A 17,807-nucleotide genomic window follows, 5' to 3' on the forward strand; every position below is an offset into this window, starting at 1 on the left:
AGCGGCCCCGGCTGCGAGACAAGGCAGCGCTTAAAGCAGCCGCTGCTGCCGCCACTGCCCCGCCGGGCGAAGGAGGGGTGGTGGCGGCGGCAGCGGCTGCTTTAAGGGCTGTCTTGTCTCGCAGCTGGGGCTGCTCTGGGCCGCCGGCCGCTGACACGCGCTCTTGCGAGAGCCTCTGCGCAGCACCAGGAGGACGCGGAGAAGCTTCGCTCCGCTTCTCACCCAGCCTTCCCCCAGAGGCGATCCGGGACTTCCAGCAGTGGAGCCTGGAGAAGCAGGCCGGGGCAGTGGGCGGGCAGCAGCATCGGGAGCGGCGGGGCACTTTGCATCGCAGGAGCCGCCAAGCGCCCAGGTCTGCAGCAAAGAGCCAGCCTCCTCTGGTTCTACCACAAAACCGCGGACGACAAAATCGCGGTCGACGAAAGCGCGTATGTGACGTCATCACAGCGCGACGAAAAAGATCGAAAAAGATCAAAAAAATGTAAAAATAAAGCTAAAACCTTCCCCTAACCCCCCCAAACCTAACCCTAAACCTAACCCTAAACCTAACCCTTAACCTAACGCTAAACGTAACGCTAACGCTCTAACCCTAACCCTAACCCTTAACCTAACTCTAACCCTAACCCTTAACCTAATCCTTACCTTTATGTGAATCGGCTTGCTGTAATTTAATTTTTATTTCAATTTTTCGATCTTTTTCGTCGCGTTGTGATGACGTCACATACGCGCTTTTGTCGACCGCGCTTTTGTGGAACGCGCTTTTGTGGAACGCGCTTTTGACGGGTCACGACCTCCTCCTTCTCGCCCACTCCTCTCTCCTCTGAAGCACGCCCCGCCCAACGTAATCGTGCTCAAGAAGACATGATTCGCTGCTTCCAGATCAGGAGGCGGGAGAATTAGTGCCTCTTTTGCATCTGAACTTTTTTGCCTTTTAACTCTTTTTTAACTTTTAGAAGGCGAAAAATTCCCTATGGAAAGGAGGCCCCCGAGTTCTCTCGCCTCCTGCTTTGGTTAACACTAAGCAGACACCAAGCCACTGTGACCTGGAATCTGATAGCAACTATCTTGGCTTTAATTATTTTTTAAAAATATTTAAATTTCTTTCTTTTTCCTGAGGAGACTGGTGAGGCTCCGCCTCCCTTGCCTCTAGTGACTGCACGTCCCTGCTGTACTCAGTTGTAAAAGTGGGCAGATTGCCAGGGGTCAAAATTTTATTTATATGATCTTCAGGCAGATGTCATAAATCCTTTCATTTAGCATCTTCATAATTTTGAATGGTCACAGAATGATCTTAAATTGAGAATTACCTGTAAAACTATTACTAAGAACAAAGACAAAAGTATACATCCATCTTCTAAAATCTGATAACTGGTTAACAGTCTAGCTATAATCAACAATAGAAAATCCACCAGATCAGTAACTGAAACATCTGTCTTGTGGAGTCATCTAAGGGCACATGGATTCTATATCTGTTGATGAGCTCATATAATTATTAAGGATTTAATTATTTGTTAAATTCGTAGAAGGCACTAATTCTCTTTTTACAAGAAAATGTATTGGAGCTACTACCAAGTTCCAAAACTTACTGGCCCATTTTCCTGAATTTCCCATTTTTACTCAGAATGGTAGCACAGCAATATAAGCATCATTGAACATGAAACTACAAAACCAGTGAGACTGGACAAGTGATAAAAGCGTTTTATCAGGCCTTGTGGAGTGACTCTGTAGCCCGAGATAACTAATAGCAAGCTTCATAAGGAAAATGTTTCTTTCTACCTTCGGCTCACAAATTATAGGGATTCCTGTAAGAATTAATCAAGGCTAAGTGGAATTCTTGAAACAATACAGTAAAAAAATCAGGAAGAAATCAACAAACCATATTCAATTAATTCAGGAATTAGTAACCTTCACAGATCCTACATGCCCCTAGGTAATAGTTTAAAGCTATTATAATTTTCTGTGAATGATGAAAAGAGTAATATTTATATGTGGAATAAGGAATTGGAATATTCAGTTCCAAAATCAATGGGTGACAGTTTAAAAAATGTAAAATAGGACTTCTTGTGACTAAGACTTGAAATCAATTTCTCAGAAAACTTTGTGTTTATTGGACTTCTCAAATATGTATTTTTTAAAATGAGTTTCTGTTTTGGCACTGTAAGATATTTGATGACTTTTGACCACATAATTTGGCCATGTTCTTCCATGACTCTCTTCTGGTCCTAAATCAATGTATGTTTGCCTGCATGCATGTACAATAAACCCCGGGGGTGGGGGGGTATAGTAGTTATATAGGTCATGCTGAATTATACTCCAAAATTATTAAATTCAACATCTGGATTTATCAAGTCTATGATTCAATAAAGAGAATTATCCCATAGATGGAAAAAAATTTACACTGAAGTTAAGAGATGTATTCTTGATTAATGTTTGAAATGCTTTTATATTTGAAAACTGAGAAGACAACTTTCTATACAGCTTTGATTTAATATTATTGGACAATTTTTAATGAAAATTTTATGGATTTTTATATATATATTCTCTTAAAATTTAATTTTCAGGATCATTAAGTATAATTTTAATTGAACCATTATTGACATATTATTTTTCTGTTTGTTATATTTCACAAATAAAAATTATACAATTAAATAACCTGTTTACTATTTCTACCTTTGAGAACACTGCACTATTAAGTCTTCACCAAACCACTTCCTTGATCTTTCCAATGTATATAATTTACAGCTGGGTGTCCCTCATCATACTTACCAGACAGGAAAAATCCCCAAGCGGGTAATAAGAAACACCACACCAAATAATACAAAGGTGGCATCACAGAGTCGCTGATACTTCGCATAGTTGAACAATTTTGCAAGCTTGGAAAAACAGAAAGCATTAAAACAACTCTAGCTACATATCTAACAAAATTATCATTTAGAAAACAGATTCTACTGATTTTCTTTTTTAAGAGAAAAAGTAACTATGAATCTGATTTTCTTCAGAAAAAATATAAAATAGCCCAATATTCTTTATTTTCAAAATACAAGTTCAGAAAGAACTAATAGAAAACAACTATGGCAAAGATCAAGAACTCTCAAATAACAGCCTCTCAAACTGAGAAGTTTCAGGCCTGGTGTTATCCAGTAATATCAGTCAGAATCAGTTACTAGTACAGGCAAGCCTTGTTTAGCAACCATAATTGGGACTGGCAACTTGGTCATTAAGTGAAAGCATGACTGTGTTTATCATTTTTTCCCCCAATTTTTTATTTTATCAATTTCATCTATACATTCACAATTATATGATCTCATAACTGTTATTAATAATATGTATTTATAACAATTTTTCCCCTACAGTTGGCAATATACTTGAAAATTGCTTTCTTACCATCCCATAGATCCATCTTATCTTACAACGGTCCTACTTCTTCTTCCCTCCCTCCCTCTTTCCTTCCCTCATTTCTTCTCTCCTACTCTCCTTCCTTCCCTTCCTCCTTCCCCCTTCCCTCCCTCGTTTCTTCTCTCCTACTCTCCTTCCTTCCCTCCCTCCTTCCCCCTTCCCTCCCTCCTTTCTTCTCTCCTTCTCCTTCCTTCCTTCTCTCCTTCCTTCCCCCCTTCCTTTCCTCCTTCCTTCCCTCCTACATTCTCTCCTTCCTTCTCTCCTTCCTGTGTTTATCATTTTAACTCAGCTTTATTTTGCTTTACAGACCTGCAAAGGCCATAAATTCGAGGACTGGTTGCCAAATTGCCTTTTCATCACTGCAAATGGCTGTTAAATAAAGCAGTGGCTAAATGAGGACTACCTGTAGTGACAGTATATATTCTAAACAAATGCTCCTTACGTATCAAAGTATTTGCTGTTAATAGTGATTGACACGGAGGGCAGGGGTAGTTTTTGGCTGCTTTTACTGCAGGTTCACTCAGGAACGCAATGCATGCGTGTGCTGTGCATGCATGTGCAGCACTATAAAAATGCTTTTGCGCATGCGCAGAAGCAAAAAACAAGATGGTGTCGCCTATGGCACCGCCGATAGAACCGGTTCGGGGGCGTGGCAGGCCGAGTTACTACCTACTCAGCTGAACCAGTCCGAACCAGTAGAACCCACCTCTGATGAAGGGTCATTTAAGCATGTTTAGATGATTATCTATTTGTATCCCATCTTTATTATTTTTACAAACAACCCAAAGTGATAAACATATCCTACACATCTTCTCCTATTTTCTCCATAACAACAACCCTGTGAGATGGGTTGGACTGAGAGAGTGACTGGCCCAAGGTCGCCCAGCTGGCCTTCATGGCTAAAGTAGCACTTGAACTCCTGATCTCTAGTTTTCTAGCCTGGTGCCTTAATTACTAGGCCATTCACAAATTATTTCTAAAGGGCACTCTTGCCTTAAATCGACTACTTACAAATAATCATGCTATGTATACATAGTATAGCACATTGTTTTAATGTCTCTTTTTTGTGAGGGAAAAAATCTCATAAAAATTAATGGTAAGGAAATCAATACTGTAGACTGAATTATGGTATTAAATAATAAAACCTGGAGTACTCACTTCTAATAATATATCTGCTGCATCATGGAGACATAAGACCAAAGTACCTACTCGCACCATATGGTTTATGTAGGAGAAGATAATGAGTGCAACAGTAGCCACATGATGGACAAACATCATGAAGAAATCCTGAATTTAGAGGAAACAGGATAGAAATAGCTATAATGATCAAGGAATTAATGTACTCTGACAAAAAGAAGCATTCAGAATAACCCAAGTTTGAAAAGGTTTTATGGCGTGCTAACTGCTGGATGGCACAAAAATATACTTTCAAGTTAAGACTAATTACCAAGAGCTGGTTTTCAAATCTTACTCAGTTATACTCTTAAGAGACTATACTGTTTCCTTTAAAGGTATAACAGAAGCCCTGACTAGTTTCCAAAGCGTGATTAAGTTTTCAAAGCTCTTTAGTATTTTGTGGAGAAAAAAAATGACTTTTAGGTAGTTTCTCTGCTGCAAGGAGTCAGAAAACAATCCTAATCCCAGAATATAATTATTTTCTCTTTATCAAGGCAGTTAGTTTGAAGAGGGTAGCATTTCATTTTATGGGAGAAAACCTCTGATGGAAGAGCGGGACTATTGATCTTTCTTTAAGAGCCCACCAATCTTACTTGTGGAGTTTGTGTGAATGTTGGATAGCCTTCCATAAGTTTGTCCTGAAATAAGTGTCCAACATTAGAAATTCCTTCTGAAGAAGGAAGACTGCTCACAACCTTTGCAATTTTAGTAATGTTAAAGAATGAGAAACACCAATCCTACAACGCTCATCTTAAATCAGCCTCCCTGATTTAAACTTATTGATTTTTAAAAAAAAAAATTAAAACATCTACGGTAGCAGACATTTTCTGAAAAAGAATTAAGCAATTTATTTAGTGCTACAGCCGAATACTCCAGATGTAACTTTTAGAATTACTGCTTTAGCCAAATTGAGATATTTTAACCCTTCTGAATTGTGGTGTAATCTGCTATAGTATTTAATCAAGGACAAACAGTTGTATTGCTATTATTATGGTCAGATTTTTTTCAATCTAACTAACTAAAAAGGATTCCTTTAGGTGCTTAGAAAAAAACTTGTTTCTTACCTTTCGTTTAATATCAGTAAACTGTGAATACATAAGAGACGTGTAAAAGGCCAGTTCGATGACATAATAGTAATAAATGCCAGCTGTTATCGGCTGAAAAACAGAAAAGTAATTTTATTTGCATGGCTCGTCCAACATAGATTGGTCCATTAGTTAAGGCATCAAGCGAGAAACTAGGAGTTCTAATTCCACTTTAGGCATGAAAAACCAGCAGGGTGACTTTGGGTCAGTTACTATCTCAGGATAGTTGCAGAAAAAATAGGAGGAAAGAATATTAAGTGTGTTCACAGTCTTGGTTTATTTATAACAATAATAAAAGTGGGATAAAACTAAATAAAATAAAATCTCCATTAAAGGAACATTTTATAAACCTAAGCTTTGTTTATTATATTTTCCAATTAGAAAGCTATTTACTCTGTCTTATTCTTATCTGTGCAAAAACTGCTATCAGTCTTTAAATAGTGGGAGGTAGGATCACAACCATAATATTCTTCTGAAATGATGTTAAGATGTAAGAAAAATTTATCTACTGTATTTTTCGGAGTGTAAGACGGACCGGAGTATAAAATGCACCAAGATGTTGAAGATTTAAATTAAAAAAAATGTTTTTGCCTTCTCCAGCCGCCAGGAGCACTCTGCAGGGCTCCCAAACCCTCTGCATGCCTGATTTTTTTGTGAAAAATGGGGCATGCAGTTTTGGGGAGGCCTGCAGAGTGCCCTTGGGAGCTGGGGAAGGCAAAAACACCCCATTTTTGCAAATAATAGGCCCGTTTCCCCCTCATTTTTGCCCCTCTCCAGCCCCCAGGAGCACTTTGCAGGCCTCCTAAATCATCTGCACACCCATTTTTGTGAAAAATGGGATGCATGGGGTGGGGTTTCGGGAGGCCAAAAATGCTGTATTCAGTGTATAAGACACACCCAAATTTTCACCCTTTGGGGGGGGGGGAAAGGTGTCTTATACTCCAAAAAACACGGTATATCATAGATGACAAAAGCAAAAAAGCAAAGCAGCATCTTCTTTCCTATTAAAAGCTCTTGGTGAGCAGGTGAAAATTGATGTTTGCAATGCCTTCCCCACAGAACTTCATGATACAGGATGAGCATGGCAATAGAGATGTTGCTCTACTTACGAATGGGTTATGTTCCTAGAGGCTGTTAATAAGTTCATTTTGTTCACAACAAGCATTAAAAACAGGCAGAATTACTCTTGGCTTCCTCTTGTCTCTCACACAGAATGTCCAAGTAGACATTCTCCTGATGATGGTGGGGCATTTCCCTACTGAAAGCCTCTCTGGGGGTATTCAGGAGAGATGTGGGCATGGTGCACCTCAACTTGTTTTTTTACTTCACCACCTGATCAACTGTGGACTCTGCAGACCAACCCACTCAGATTGGTATTCAAGCAGGTATTCCTCACCTTGGTGACCCTCTCCCCGCCTAGGGCGCCCAGACCCTCTTTGGGGCAAGTCCTTGTCCACTTCCGCCCTCATGAGCTGACATTGGCTCCATGACCTCAGATGTGGGATGTAGCTGTCTTTCTCAACAGATGGTTCATGCAACAGTACTGCCAAGCATACGTATGAAGTACATCATAAACTAACCCTGTCCCACCGTCTCCTGACTTCTGGGACTTTCTAAATTAGAACTGAGGACATGTTTGTTCATATCAGCAAAAGTTCACAACTCAAAAGTTTGTAAGTCGAGTAATATCTGTAGAGAGCATTTACCCCTTTCAGAACTAACTGAAATAAAGCGGAGGGAGGCACTTATTTATCCTCATCCCTGAAATATGTGTTTCAATGCTGACTAGGGAGCAAAATGATGTCCAAAAAAATTGAACTCAGCCATCTCTAAGGCAATAAAGGATGTGAGAATAGGAGATGGAAGAATAACAGGAAAATGGTTGGAAGAAAGAATGTACTTGCATATCTTCCTTAGCTCATTAAACACAATATGCCTGACTAGTAATTAACAATGCTTGTTTCATTTAACTGAGGACCATGAAAAGAGGCATATTAATGTCCTGTGTTTGCTTTGGATGGCTGAGTATTCCCTTTCAAAACATATTTTAAAAAGAAAATACCAAGCAGCATTCAACATCAAAATTTTAATATTTTCTTGAAATTCTTCTGCACGAACAATTTTTACGTGAGTTGTTTGAGTGAATGATATGAAATGAAAACGCCACTAGTTAAATGCATAACCCAAAGAAAACCTCCAGCCCTATTTCCTCTAATTTAATGAATCATTCAGGGAAAGGAGGCAGTTCCATTAAATCTAACCTTATATCATTTGTGTTCATTTGCATTATTTGCACAATGATCAAATTGATAAAACTATTTGCAGCCAAACTTCAATTTAATGTATCTTTAACTCAATGGAAAAAGGGACGCGGTGGCTCAGTGGCTAAGAGGCTGAACTCGTCGATCGGCAGTTTGGTGGTTCGAATCCCTAGCGCCGCGTAACGGAGTGAGCTCGTTACTTATCCCAGCTTCTGCCAACCTAGCAGTTCCAAAGTATGTAAAAATGTAAGTAGAAAAATAGGAACCACCTTTGGTGGGAAGGTAACAGTGTTTTGTACACCTTTGGAGTTTAGTTATGCTGGCCACATGACCACGGAGACGTCTTTGGACAGTGCTGGCTCTTCGACTTTGAAATGGAGATGAGCACCGTCCCCTAGAGCCGGGTACGACTAGCACATATGTGCAAGGGGAACCTTTACCTTTAACTCAATGGAAAGCCCTTCAATTTGATGGGTGAGTTATTAAATAGGGAGGCTGGATGAAAAATGTATGCTTGATATTAGAGGTCCCCTAAACCAAGATGAATTAAACCAGGGGTTGGCAACCTTAAACATTCAAAGAGCCACAAATGTCCTAAATGGAAGCACCCCCCCCTTCAATTCTGGAGCCAACTCCGGTTCCCCCACCACAGAGTCTCCTCCTAGTGCAGCATCCTTTTTCCTCTGCCAACTGGAAGTCTGGTTCCCCCTCCATAGAGTCTCCTCCTAGCGTGGCATCCTTTTTCCTCTACCTATCCTAACTGAAAACCCTATCAATTTTGGAGCTGATCAGCAACAGGGAGCTACAGAAGAGGGATGAATGTGGCTCCAAAGCCATGGGTTGCTAGCCCCTGTATTAAACCAGATATCAAATTCTTATATAGAACTATTCTCTCAGCTGTGTTCCAAGCTCAATAAAGCCAAAGCTCTTCATAAAATGTCAAACCCCATATTTTAGGAGTATAATTCAGTATCACATTTACATCTGTAACTACTGTATTTTTTTCAGCAGCATGTTAACACACACTATGTGCACAATTATTAGGTAAGATGTATTTTGGAGGATTAATTTTATTATTAAACAACTACAGTGTTCTCGATCAATCCAAAATGTTAATAAACCTCAAACCTGAATATTTAAGAAAGTAAAAGTGAGGTTATGGCTTTCTTAGGAGAATATCTATGGGTGCACAATTATTGGGCAACTATTAGTGTGCAGAATTATTATGCAATGAAATTAAAAATTTCCCATCTCACTCATTTATTTTCATCTGTTAAAGTGAGAATAATAAACAAACGACTCAAGATTTACAAATAAAAATTTCTGACAGTTCAAAAAAGAATACCAGTGACCAATATAGCCACTCTTCTTTTCAATAACAGTCATAAGCCTTCCACTCATGGAGTCTGTCAGTTTCTTGATCTGTTGACTGATAAACTTTTTGTGCAGCAGCAACCACAGCCTCTCAGACACTGTTTAGAGAGGTGTACTATTTTCTTTCACAATAAATCTCCCTTTTAAGAAGGGCTCACAAGTTCTCAATAGGGTTTAGGTCAAGTGAGGAAGGGGGGGGGGGAATGTCATTATTGTTTCCTCTTTAAGGCCTTTACTGGTTAGCCACGCAGTAGAGTACTTTGATGCATGCAATGAAGCATTGTCCTGCATAAAAATCAGTCTTCTTGAAAGATGCAATCTTTTTCCTGTACCACTGCTTGAAGAAAGTGTTTTCTAAAAACTGGCAGTAGGGAAGCTGAGATCAGTGTAGAGATATTCTAGACGGTGATTGTCAAAAAGTTATACCATGTATGGTCTCTGGGAAGTCGGGGGGAGGGAAGGGAGGTGGGGATCTAGGGGGAGGGGGGAAACATAATATGTGTTAAACTTTAAGGTACATGATTGCACTTGTATACTGTGGCTTTTTAATGTTAGTGTTAAAACAGAACAAACCGAATATATTGGAAGGTAATAGAAGTATACCGAAGGGAGGAGCTGAGTGAAAGAAGAAGGAGGGTGGAGAGAGTGAGAGAGAGGAGGAGGAGAAGGAAGGGAGGGAATGGATTAAGAGAGGGAGTGATAGGGTCAGGGTTAGATAGAGGGGGAGGGGAAGTAGGTGTAGAGGGGTATGTGAGAAGGGAGAATGAAAGTTGGAGGGGGTTGAAAGAGGGTGTATGGTGGGTCAAGGTGGTATATTCGGTTTGTATTGTAGGGGACACTTTCTATATAAGTGAGGGTTGTGGTTATTACTCAATGTTATATGCCCTGGTTATGCACAGTAAACATGTGATTGTATAGAATGAAACGGAAATAAAAATATTATGCCAAAAAAAACCAACAACCTGGCAGTAGGTTTGGGAGTTGATTTTGAGTCCATCTTCAACCCAAAAAGGTCCAACTAGCTCATCTTTCACAAGCCCATACCAGTACCCCGCTTCCACCTTGCTGGCATCTGAGCTGAAGTGGAGCATCTAGTCCGTCAAGAATCACTCTCATCTCATCAGTCCGCTAAACCTTTGAGAAATCTGTCTTCAGATATTTCTTGGCACAGCTGTTTCAACTGATGTGTCTTGTTCAGTGGTGTTCGGATTTCAGCCTTCCTTACCTTGGCCATGTCTCTGAGGACTGAACATCTTATACTTCTGGGCACTTCAGGTAGGTTGCAGTTCTGAAATATGACAGCTCTGGAGGATAATGGGTTCCTGGTAATTTCATGTTTGATTCTGCTCAAATCTTTGGCAGTTAAGGTGCATCTTTTTTTCTCAACACGTTTCTTGCAACTGTTGACTATTTGCAACAAAATGTTTGATGGTTCTATGATCACGGCCAAATATCTTACCAATTTCAAGAGTGCTGCATCCTTTTGAAAGACTTTTTACAATTTTTGACTTTTCAGAGTCAGTTAAATCTCTTCTTTAGCCCATTTTGCCTGAGCAAAAAAATTGCCTAATAATTATGCACACCTTGATATAGTGTTGCTCTCCTTAGGCCACACCCTCCCTTGTTACACAAATACACATCACCTGATCTGCTTATATTCACTAAGCATTTATGTTTATACAGCTTGAAAGTGGACAATATGCATACAAAGGATGATATGGTCAAAATATTAACTTGCGGAATAATTGTGCACATGGTGTATACCATAGCATAAAATCAAAAGGAAGCTGTGGCTGGACAACAACGAATCATGTTAAGTTAAAGAGATCTCAAATTTCTTACAGTGACAATACAACACACACACCCCATAATAATCTGCATTTATTGCCCCTTTTTTGTTTACATTCTAAAATTAGGAGGAGGAGCAATTAATTTCAACATGATCTAGATTTAAAAATATATTTCAGGGTTGAATTAATCTTCTGTTGAGACGACATAGATCTCCTTCCCCTGCTTTCATTACAGATGGCCCTTGGCAACTCCATCATGAAGAATGTAGTCATAAAGTGCCAACTTACACCAGCAATTGCAGTTATTAAACGAATCGCATAAAGCTTGTACACTTTGCAATGTCAAACTTTATTTGCAATTATTTTTGATTTCCTGCCAGCTTCCTCTTGACTTTGCTTGTCGAAAGTCAGCAGTGAAGATTGCATATGACATACATGTATCCATAAGACATTGCTACCCATCACAATTGCCTCCCAAATTGTGATCACATCATCGTGGAGATGTGGCAATGGCCGTTAGTCTCCTTGTTCAGCAAGATCATATTGTTGGTCACTAAATGAATGGTTGTTAGTTCGAAGACTACTGTACATGGAGTTACTTTTTCTTCATTTATGCTCAGTTTAAGCACCATAATGTATGTCACTTTTTCACTCTAGAATCACTGATGTATCTTTATTTTTTATGTTGTTACAGTTCATTAATTTTAAAAAATGAACTAATTAAAAATATATATTGAACCACAGATTTACTGTAATGATTAATATAATAAGTCACATATATTTTAAAATCAAATATGTCCAAATTAATGTGCTCATGCATCATGGTACACTGTAACTACTTCATGACACTCATGAAGCTCAGTATCTCTATCAATGTTACAGTGACACAGTGCTAGCTCAGAATTTTAGTGGGGGCTGGGGAAATGTTGGAAATGACATATTTATAATCAGCACAAATGCAACAGCACCTAAACCAAATTATCTTATAAAAGTATTTATGTATTAATTTAATTTATATGCCACCCATCTTTACGATCAAGTGAGTACAGTAGTTTACAACACCATAAAAACAACAATATAAAACATTAAATTAGCATTATATTGGCATTGCAACAAATATTATTAAAGAAAATGGATACCTGAAAAGGATAGCTATACCAGCATTGTTGTATATCCCACAACCAGGGTGACTACAATAAAAATAAAAATAGAGTAATACAGAGCATTCAGGATTTCAACATCTAAATGGTTGCTTCAGAAAGATGTTTTGATTTCTTAGTTTAACTCAGATTGGAAGTGTTTAATTATACTTAAATATCAAGTTACTTATTTCCTTTAAATTATCCATTCAGCCCTATCAACAAACATTACATTTTTAAAGGTATGACATCTCCCATAATCGGATAGCAATGATATTTTCACCAAATTTTAATATATTTATATAATAAATTATATCTAATCTCAGCATTTTCTTTAAACCACCAAAGAGCAATATATAAGTATAATGCTTTAATAATGAATTACATGCAGATACAGTCATACAAGACACTGGGAAATCTATATGCTTGTGTGCTATAGATCTATAAGGAATAATGTATTGCAACTCTCAAACAAATCCTACTGGTTCTATAATAAAAAAATATAAATGAATTTCTATGACAAAGCATAACTGAAAACTACTTTTCCAGTTCTGTTAAAACAATTAAATAAAAACTGAGCATCCAAATAAAAACACTAGGGAAAAGCACCAAGTATCAACTCCTGCAATTAAGTTATTATCATTTCATTAAACATAATTTAAAGATGTCCAACATACTCACCGACCAAAGAAATCTGAGTCCATATATAAAAATAGATAAATAAAATGTAAGCCTCCACCTAGAATTAAAAAACAAGAATATATGGCATACAAATATTGATCTAATAAGAGCAAAAAACCTGTTATATAATAAAGTAAATCTCTTCATGCTAAGAGAAAATGTTTGCCCAATCAAAATTTCAGATTCAAAATGTCTTTAATTTTTGAAAACTCTTATTATTTATCAAACAGATTTTTATAGTGCACAGAAGATGGAGAGTCCCACTCACCTATGGTATATATCTTGGGGAAGTAGTCAATGAGGAAGAGAGGCAGAAGCCATAGAGGCAGCAGGCAGGAAGGCAAAATGCTCAGATACTATAGTGATACAAGCCATGCATTAAAAAAGTGAGAAAATAAATTTAAGTAGGACAGAAAAGACAGAGACAAGAGTCTATAAAAAAGAATGCTTAGGAAAATAACCCCAGACAGTAAAAGGCAACTTGATAAAAGACACAAATCCTGCAAATAAATAGTTAGATGTTTTTATAGCTGTAAATTCTACTGAATAACTAAGAAGAGATAGCATTAACTAAGATATACCACAGTTTGGATAATGTGGAAGAGATCCAGATATAGGATTGTGTCTTCAACAGTTCTTTCTGTTGAGGGTGTCTTTACCACTCTAGGTATCTCTACTGGTATAAATGTTATAAAGATACTATTTTTTATATTATGCATTACTAATTCTATATTCTGAAATTCTATTTGATCTATTTTACTTTTAAAATAAAGAATTCAAACTCTTCACACAAACCTACATGCTCTCACAGAACTTTGTAAGGGTGCTTGGTTTATCCTGGTTCCTCCGGTGACGAAACCAGCGCTGGATTTTTCGGACATCCCAATCTAGTTGTTTGGACAAACCTTCTAACCGTCTTGCATCTGGACACTAGGAGATGATCAAACAGGTATAAAAAGAGCTCTCTTTTGTTTGGCTTATCACATTTCTAAAATAGGTTCTGCCCAATTGCCTTTCAGTCCGCAACCTGCTGGATATTACCTGGAACTGTATGTTTTGCTAGGAAAGGCAAACAGAGGAAATACTCAGTCTGAGAAACAAAGTCCTTGCACAATTATACCAGAAAAACTTCCAACTATTTTCAAAAGCAGGTAGTCCTCAACTTATGACAATTGAGCCCAACATTTCTGTTGCTAAGCGAGATAGTTGTTAAGTGAATTTTGCTCCATTTAATTACTTTTATTGCCACAATAAGTGAATCACTGCAATAGTTAAGTTAGTAACACAGTTGTAAAGTAAATATGGCTTTCCCATTGACTGTGTATCAGAAGGTCACAAAAGCTGATTATGTGACCTGGGACAAGGCAGCCATCATAAATATGAGCCAGTTGTCAAGCATCAACATTTTGATCACATGATCATGGGGATGCTGCAATGGTTGTAAGTATAAAAATGGTTATAGGTCACTTTTTTCAGTGCTATTGTAACTTTGAGCAGGCACTAAACTAATGGTTGTAAGTCGAGGGTTACCTATATATTCAGTACTGCTGAAGTCTTTTCTTCACAATTACAGACACTTCTCCAAGTAAATCATTCTGATTACTGTACCTGCAATTTTCTCAGCAAAATCTGGATGTAATACTCAGGCAGAGGTATGGAGTTTTTGTTTTTTGGGCGTCTATGGAAGTGGGTTTCAGGTCTCTTGTTGCACTAGATTAAAATCTTATTTCTCCACTAAGCAAAAATGATACAGGGCAATCCCAACTATGATATATAGCATAAACAGTATAAAGACTATAGATGTGCAAAAGAAGCACATGTATTTTGCATGTTCCACATAAGCAGGAAGCCTACACAAAAAAACTTCCTATCTTTCCCCCTCTATCTAATGCAGTTAGAAATCCTTATTTTAAGAATAATTAGTTATTAAATATTTACTAGACTCTTACAACATACATATATACAATATGAGTCTGACATTGAGGGAGGGCAGAGAATAGGCAGTAACAAAAAACAAAAGAATAAATTAAAGGAGTGAATTAAAAGATAAAAGTAATTATTTAGACCAACTTAAATTAATTTTAAATAATTTAAAAGCTTACATACTTCTTCCATACTACAATTCCACAATAAGAAAAGAATACCAAATCATTTTATATCATAGCACTTGCCCCAAGGAACTAAATGCAGAACAACTTACTTTAGTGATGGATGTAAACACTTTTTCTAATATTGCATTAGATTGAGCTCTGCGTGGTTTATTGTCTTGAATGTCAACATGCACAGCACAGGGTTTGGCAAGAAACCTGGGGACCCAATTCCAGAGAAACAATCATACACAAAATACTACCAATATTGTGAAAAGGTAACATGAACATTTAAACATTCTCAATTACATGCTGGACATCACAACAATAGCTACATGGTTAAGAGCTCATCCACATGAAATTTAAAATGTTAACATTTGAAAATGTTTTATTTCTGAAGATTTTAAAACTTGTAAAATTTTTCTAAAGCCTAAATTATTTGATTGAAATGTTACGAACCACCGCTTACACCTAATCATTAATTAATCCTTTGATTCATCATGCTATCTACTTGACTACTGTAATGATATACAGTGTAACAACCATTTTAAAATTCATTGGCCAGAGGGGAGAAATCCCATAAACAGCCTTTCCAAGTAATGTGCTCTACAACAATGCCATTGATAGTGGGAAGATCCAAGTGAAGCAATTCTATCCAAAACTATGTAGGGCATTTAAACTATAAAGTTGTGTCTGGAATATAAAGGAGACCCTATAATAGTCTGCAGAGGGCCCAAGTCTAGCTGTAATATTTAGCTCCTGCTGCAGTTTCCAAACACATTCCAGAGAGCCTTTCCCTAAGATATATCCAATGTCATCTTGCTTTCTGCTTTTACTTTCTGCTGCTTTAAGGTGGGAACTGGTGTAATTCTTACTGCTGCCCTTATTATGTTTTGGATTGGCTTTAACCTAATTGTGGATGTTTTAATTTTTGAACATATAGATTGCAAGCTAGTGAGTCGTTTTGACTGCAGTTAACACAGATGTACTGTTCCTTCATATATGCCTAATCCTATTTTTGTCTATTCTTCTTGAATAAAATATACTCTAAGTCAGTGATGGCTAACCTTTTCTGGAGTGAGTGCCCAAAGCATGTGTGCATGCGTGCACCCAAACCCCCAAAATGCAATGTGCACACACACCTCTTGCCCCCGTACACACGTGTGCCCTGCACATGCACAGCAGACCCCTAATGACCATCTGGCTGGCAGGAGGCACAAGTGCATATGAGGTGGAGCTGAACTAATGCGACAGCTCGCATGCCACAGAGGGCGCTGCATGCCACCTGTGTTCGCCATCATGGCTCTAAGTTCTTGTAGTCCACTCATGAAATTCATCCTACCTGCTTTCAATAATATCTACTAAAACACGTTTGCCTCTCTGCACTAAGACATGTAGATCTTGTTTGTTTCCTATGCCCTGTGAATTTGTATAAGAAGAAAGGAATCTTTTGATCATATAACTGGACTATTCCTTCTTCTGCTTACATGCTCTTTTTTCAATGCCTTCATATATTGCCTATTCTTCCAAGCCCCAATTCTTGACACTGTACTGTTTTCCAGCATCTCCCTCTCCCCCACCCGGTTTTTCCACAGGGTTGTTTTAAAGTTTCCCCCACCTCCAAAATAAGATTTACAGGGCATCTTCCAAAATATATTCTTTCTGGTTTTCCTGAGAGATTCTCTTGCTTGAAATTCTACACTTCAGAAATGCATTTTGGCAAAGAATCCAAACTATTTATAAGGGCATCATCTCCATAGTCAGTTGTTTATTTCCAATTCTTCTTCCTGAATCCTATTATTTGGCAGGGTGAAATAAATAATTAAGATACACCTTGTGCCTCTGTTTACTTTATCTTCCTGCCCAATGTATCAGTGTCTTGAAGTGTCTTCAAGGCTGTGTCATTTGTTTCCACATGGATCTACAGGAAGAAATATTTGTCAAAAGCCTTTGCAGAATCTTCAGGGAAGATTTCCTTAATCACCAAAGCTTCTTGTTCTTCACCCAGGAGTCTAAAAACATCAATGGCGAGGCCCTGGAATTCATTCAGTAATAAACCTCCTAAGAGGACTGGACATTTATGTTACATTCTTCTGCTTCTCTGCCCGGTTGCTTGATTTTCTCCTTTCTTTTTTGTAGGATTGTTATCCCTTTACAAGCCATTCCTATGACTGATTCATTAATTATCCATCTCCCCTGATAAACTGAATGCAGTGGATAATAGGGTATTTTAGCAGTGTGTGTGTTAAAGCAAGAATATGAATAGCCAATGAATGAAAATGGATTAGATAAAAAATGACCAGCATGAAGAAGTACCGTATTTTTGGACTATAAGATGCATCAGAATATAAGATACACCAAGATTTTGAAGAGGTAATTTTTTTAAAAAATGTTTTTGTACTCTGTAGGCCTCTGTAACCCTCTGCACGTGTTTTCTGTGAAAAACTGGGCATGCTGAGAGTTTGAGAGGCCTGCAAAGTGCTCTTAGGGGCTAGATAGAGCAAAAATAAAAGAGGCCAGTTTTACGCAAAAATGGGCCCATTTTTTTGCAAAAATAACCAGGGCATTGCATAGGCTTTGGGAGGCTTGTAGAATGCTTCTGGGGTGGCAAAAACAAGCAAAACGTGACCCGTTTTTCACTCGTTTTTGCCCTCCCCAGCCTTCAGGATCACTTTGCAGGCCTCCCCAAGCCTATGCACGTCCATTTTTGTGAAGGGGTGGGTGGGTTCGGGAGGCCAAAAATGCTGTATTCAGTATATAAAACACACCCAGATTTTCACCCTCTTTTTTGGGGGGGGGGGGAAGGTGCATCTTATAC

The 17,807-nt window shown here is 38.1% G+C and overlaps 1 protein-coding gene across 1 annotated transcript in view; it reads right to left on the reverse strand.

Annotated features, from left to right (window-relative positions):
* The window catches only part of CERS5 (ceramide synthase 5), a 37,364-nt gene that overhangs the window by 8,980 nt on the left and 10,577 nt on the right, over positions 1-17,807 (reverse strand). The window contains exons 2-8 of the mRNA XM_032209329.1: positions 15,103-15,208; positions 13,702-13,832; positions 12,903-12,960; positions 12,222-12,272; positions 5,637-5,729; positions 4,555-4,683; positions 2,767-2,873 (exon numbers count right to left, since the gene is read on the reverse strand). Of these exons, the coding sequence (XP_032065220.1) occupies positions 2,767-2,873; positions 4,555-4,683; positions 5,637-5,729; positions 12,222-12,272; positions 12,903-12,960; positions 13,702-13,832; positions 15,103-15,208 (675 nt within the window). The remainder of the gene's footprint in view (positions 1-2,766; positions 2,874-4,554; positions 4,684-5,636; positions 5,730-12,221; positions 12,273-12,902; positions 12,961-13,701; positions 13,833-15,102; positions 15,209-17,807) is intronic.

The sequence above is a fragment of the Thamnophis elegans genome, chromosome 2, assembly GCF_009769535.1.
Source record: "Thamnophis elegans isolate rThaEle1 chromosome 2, rThaEle1.pri, whole genome shotgun sequence".
Lineage (NCBI taxonomy): Eukaryota > Metazoa > Chordata > Lepidosauria > Squamata > Colubridae > Thamnophis > Thamnophis elegans.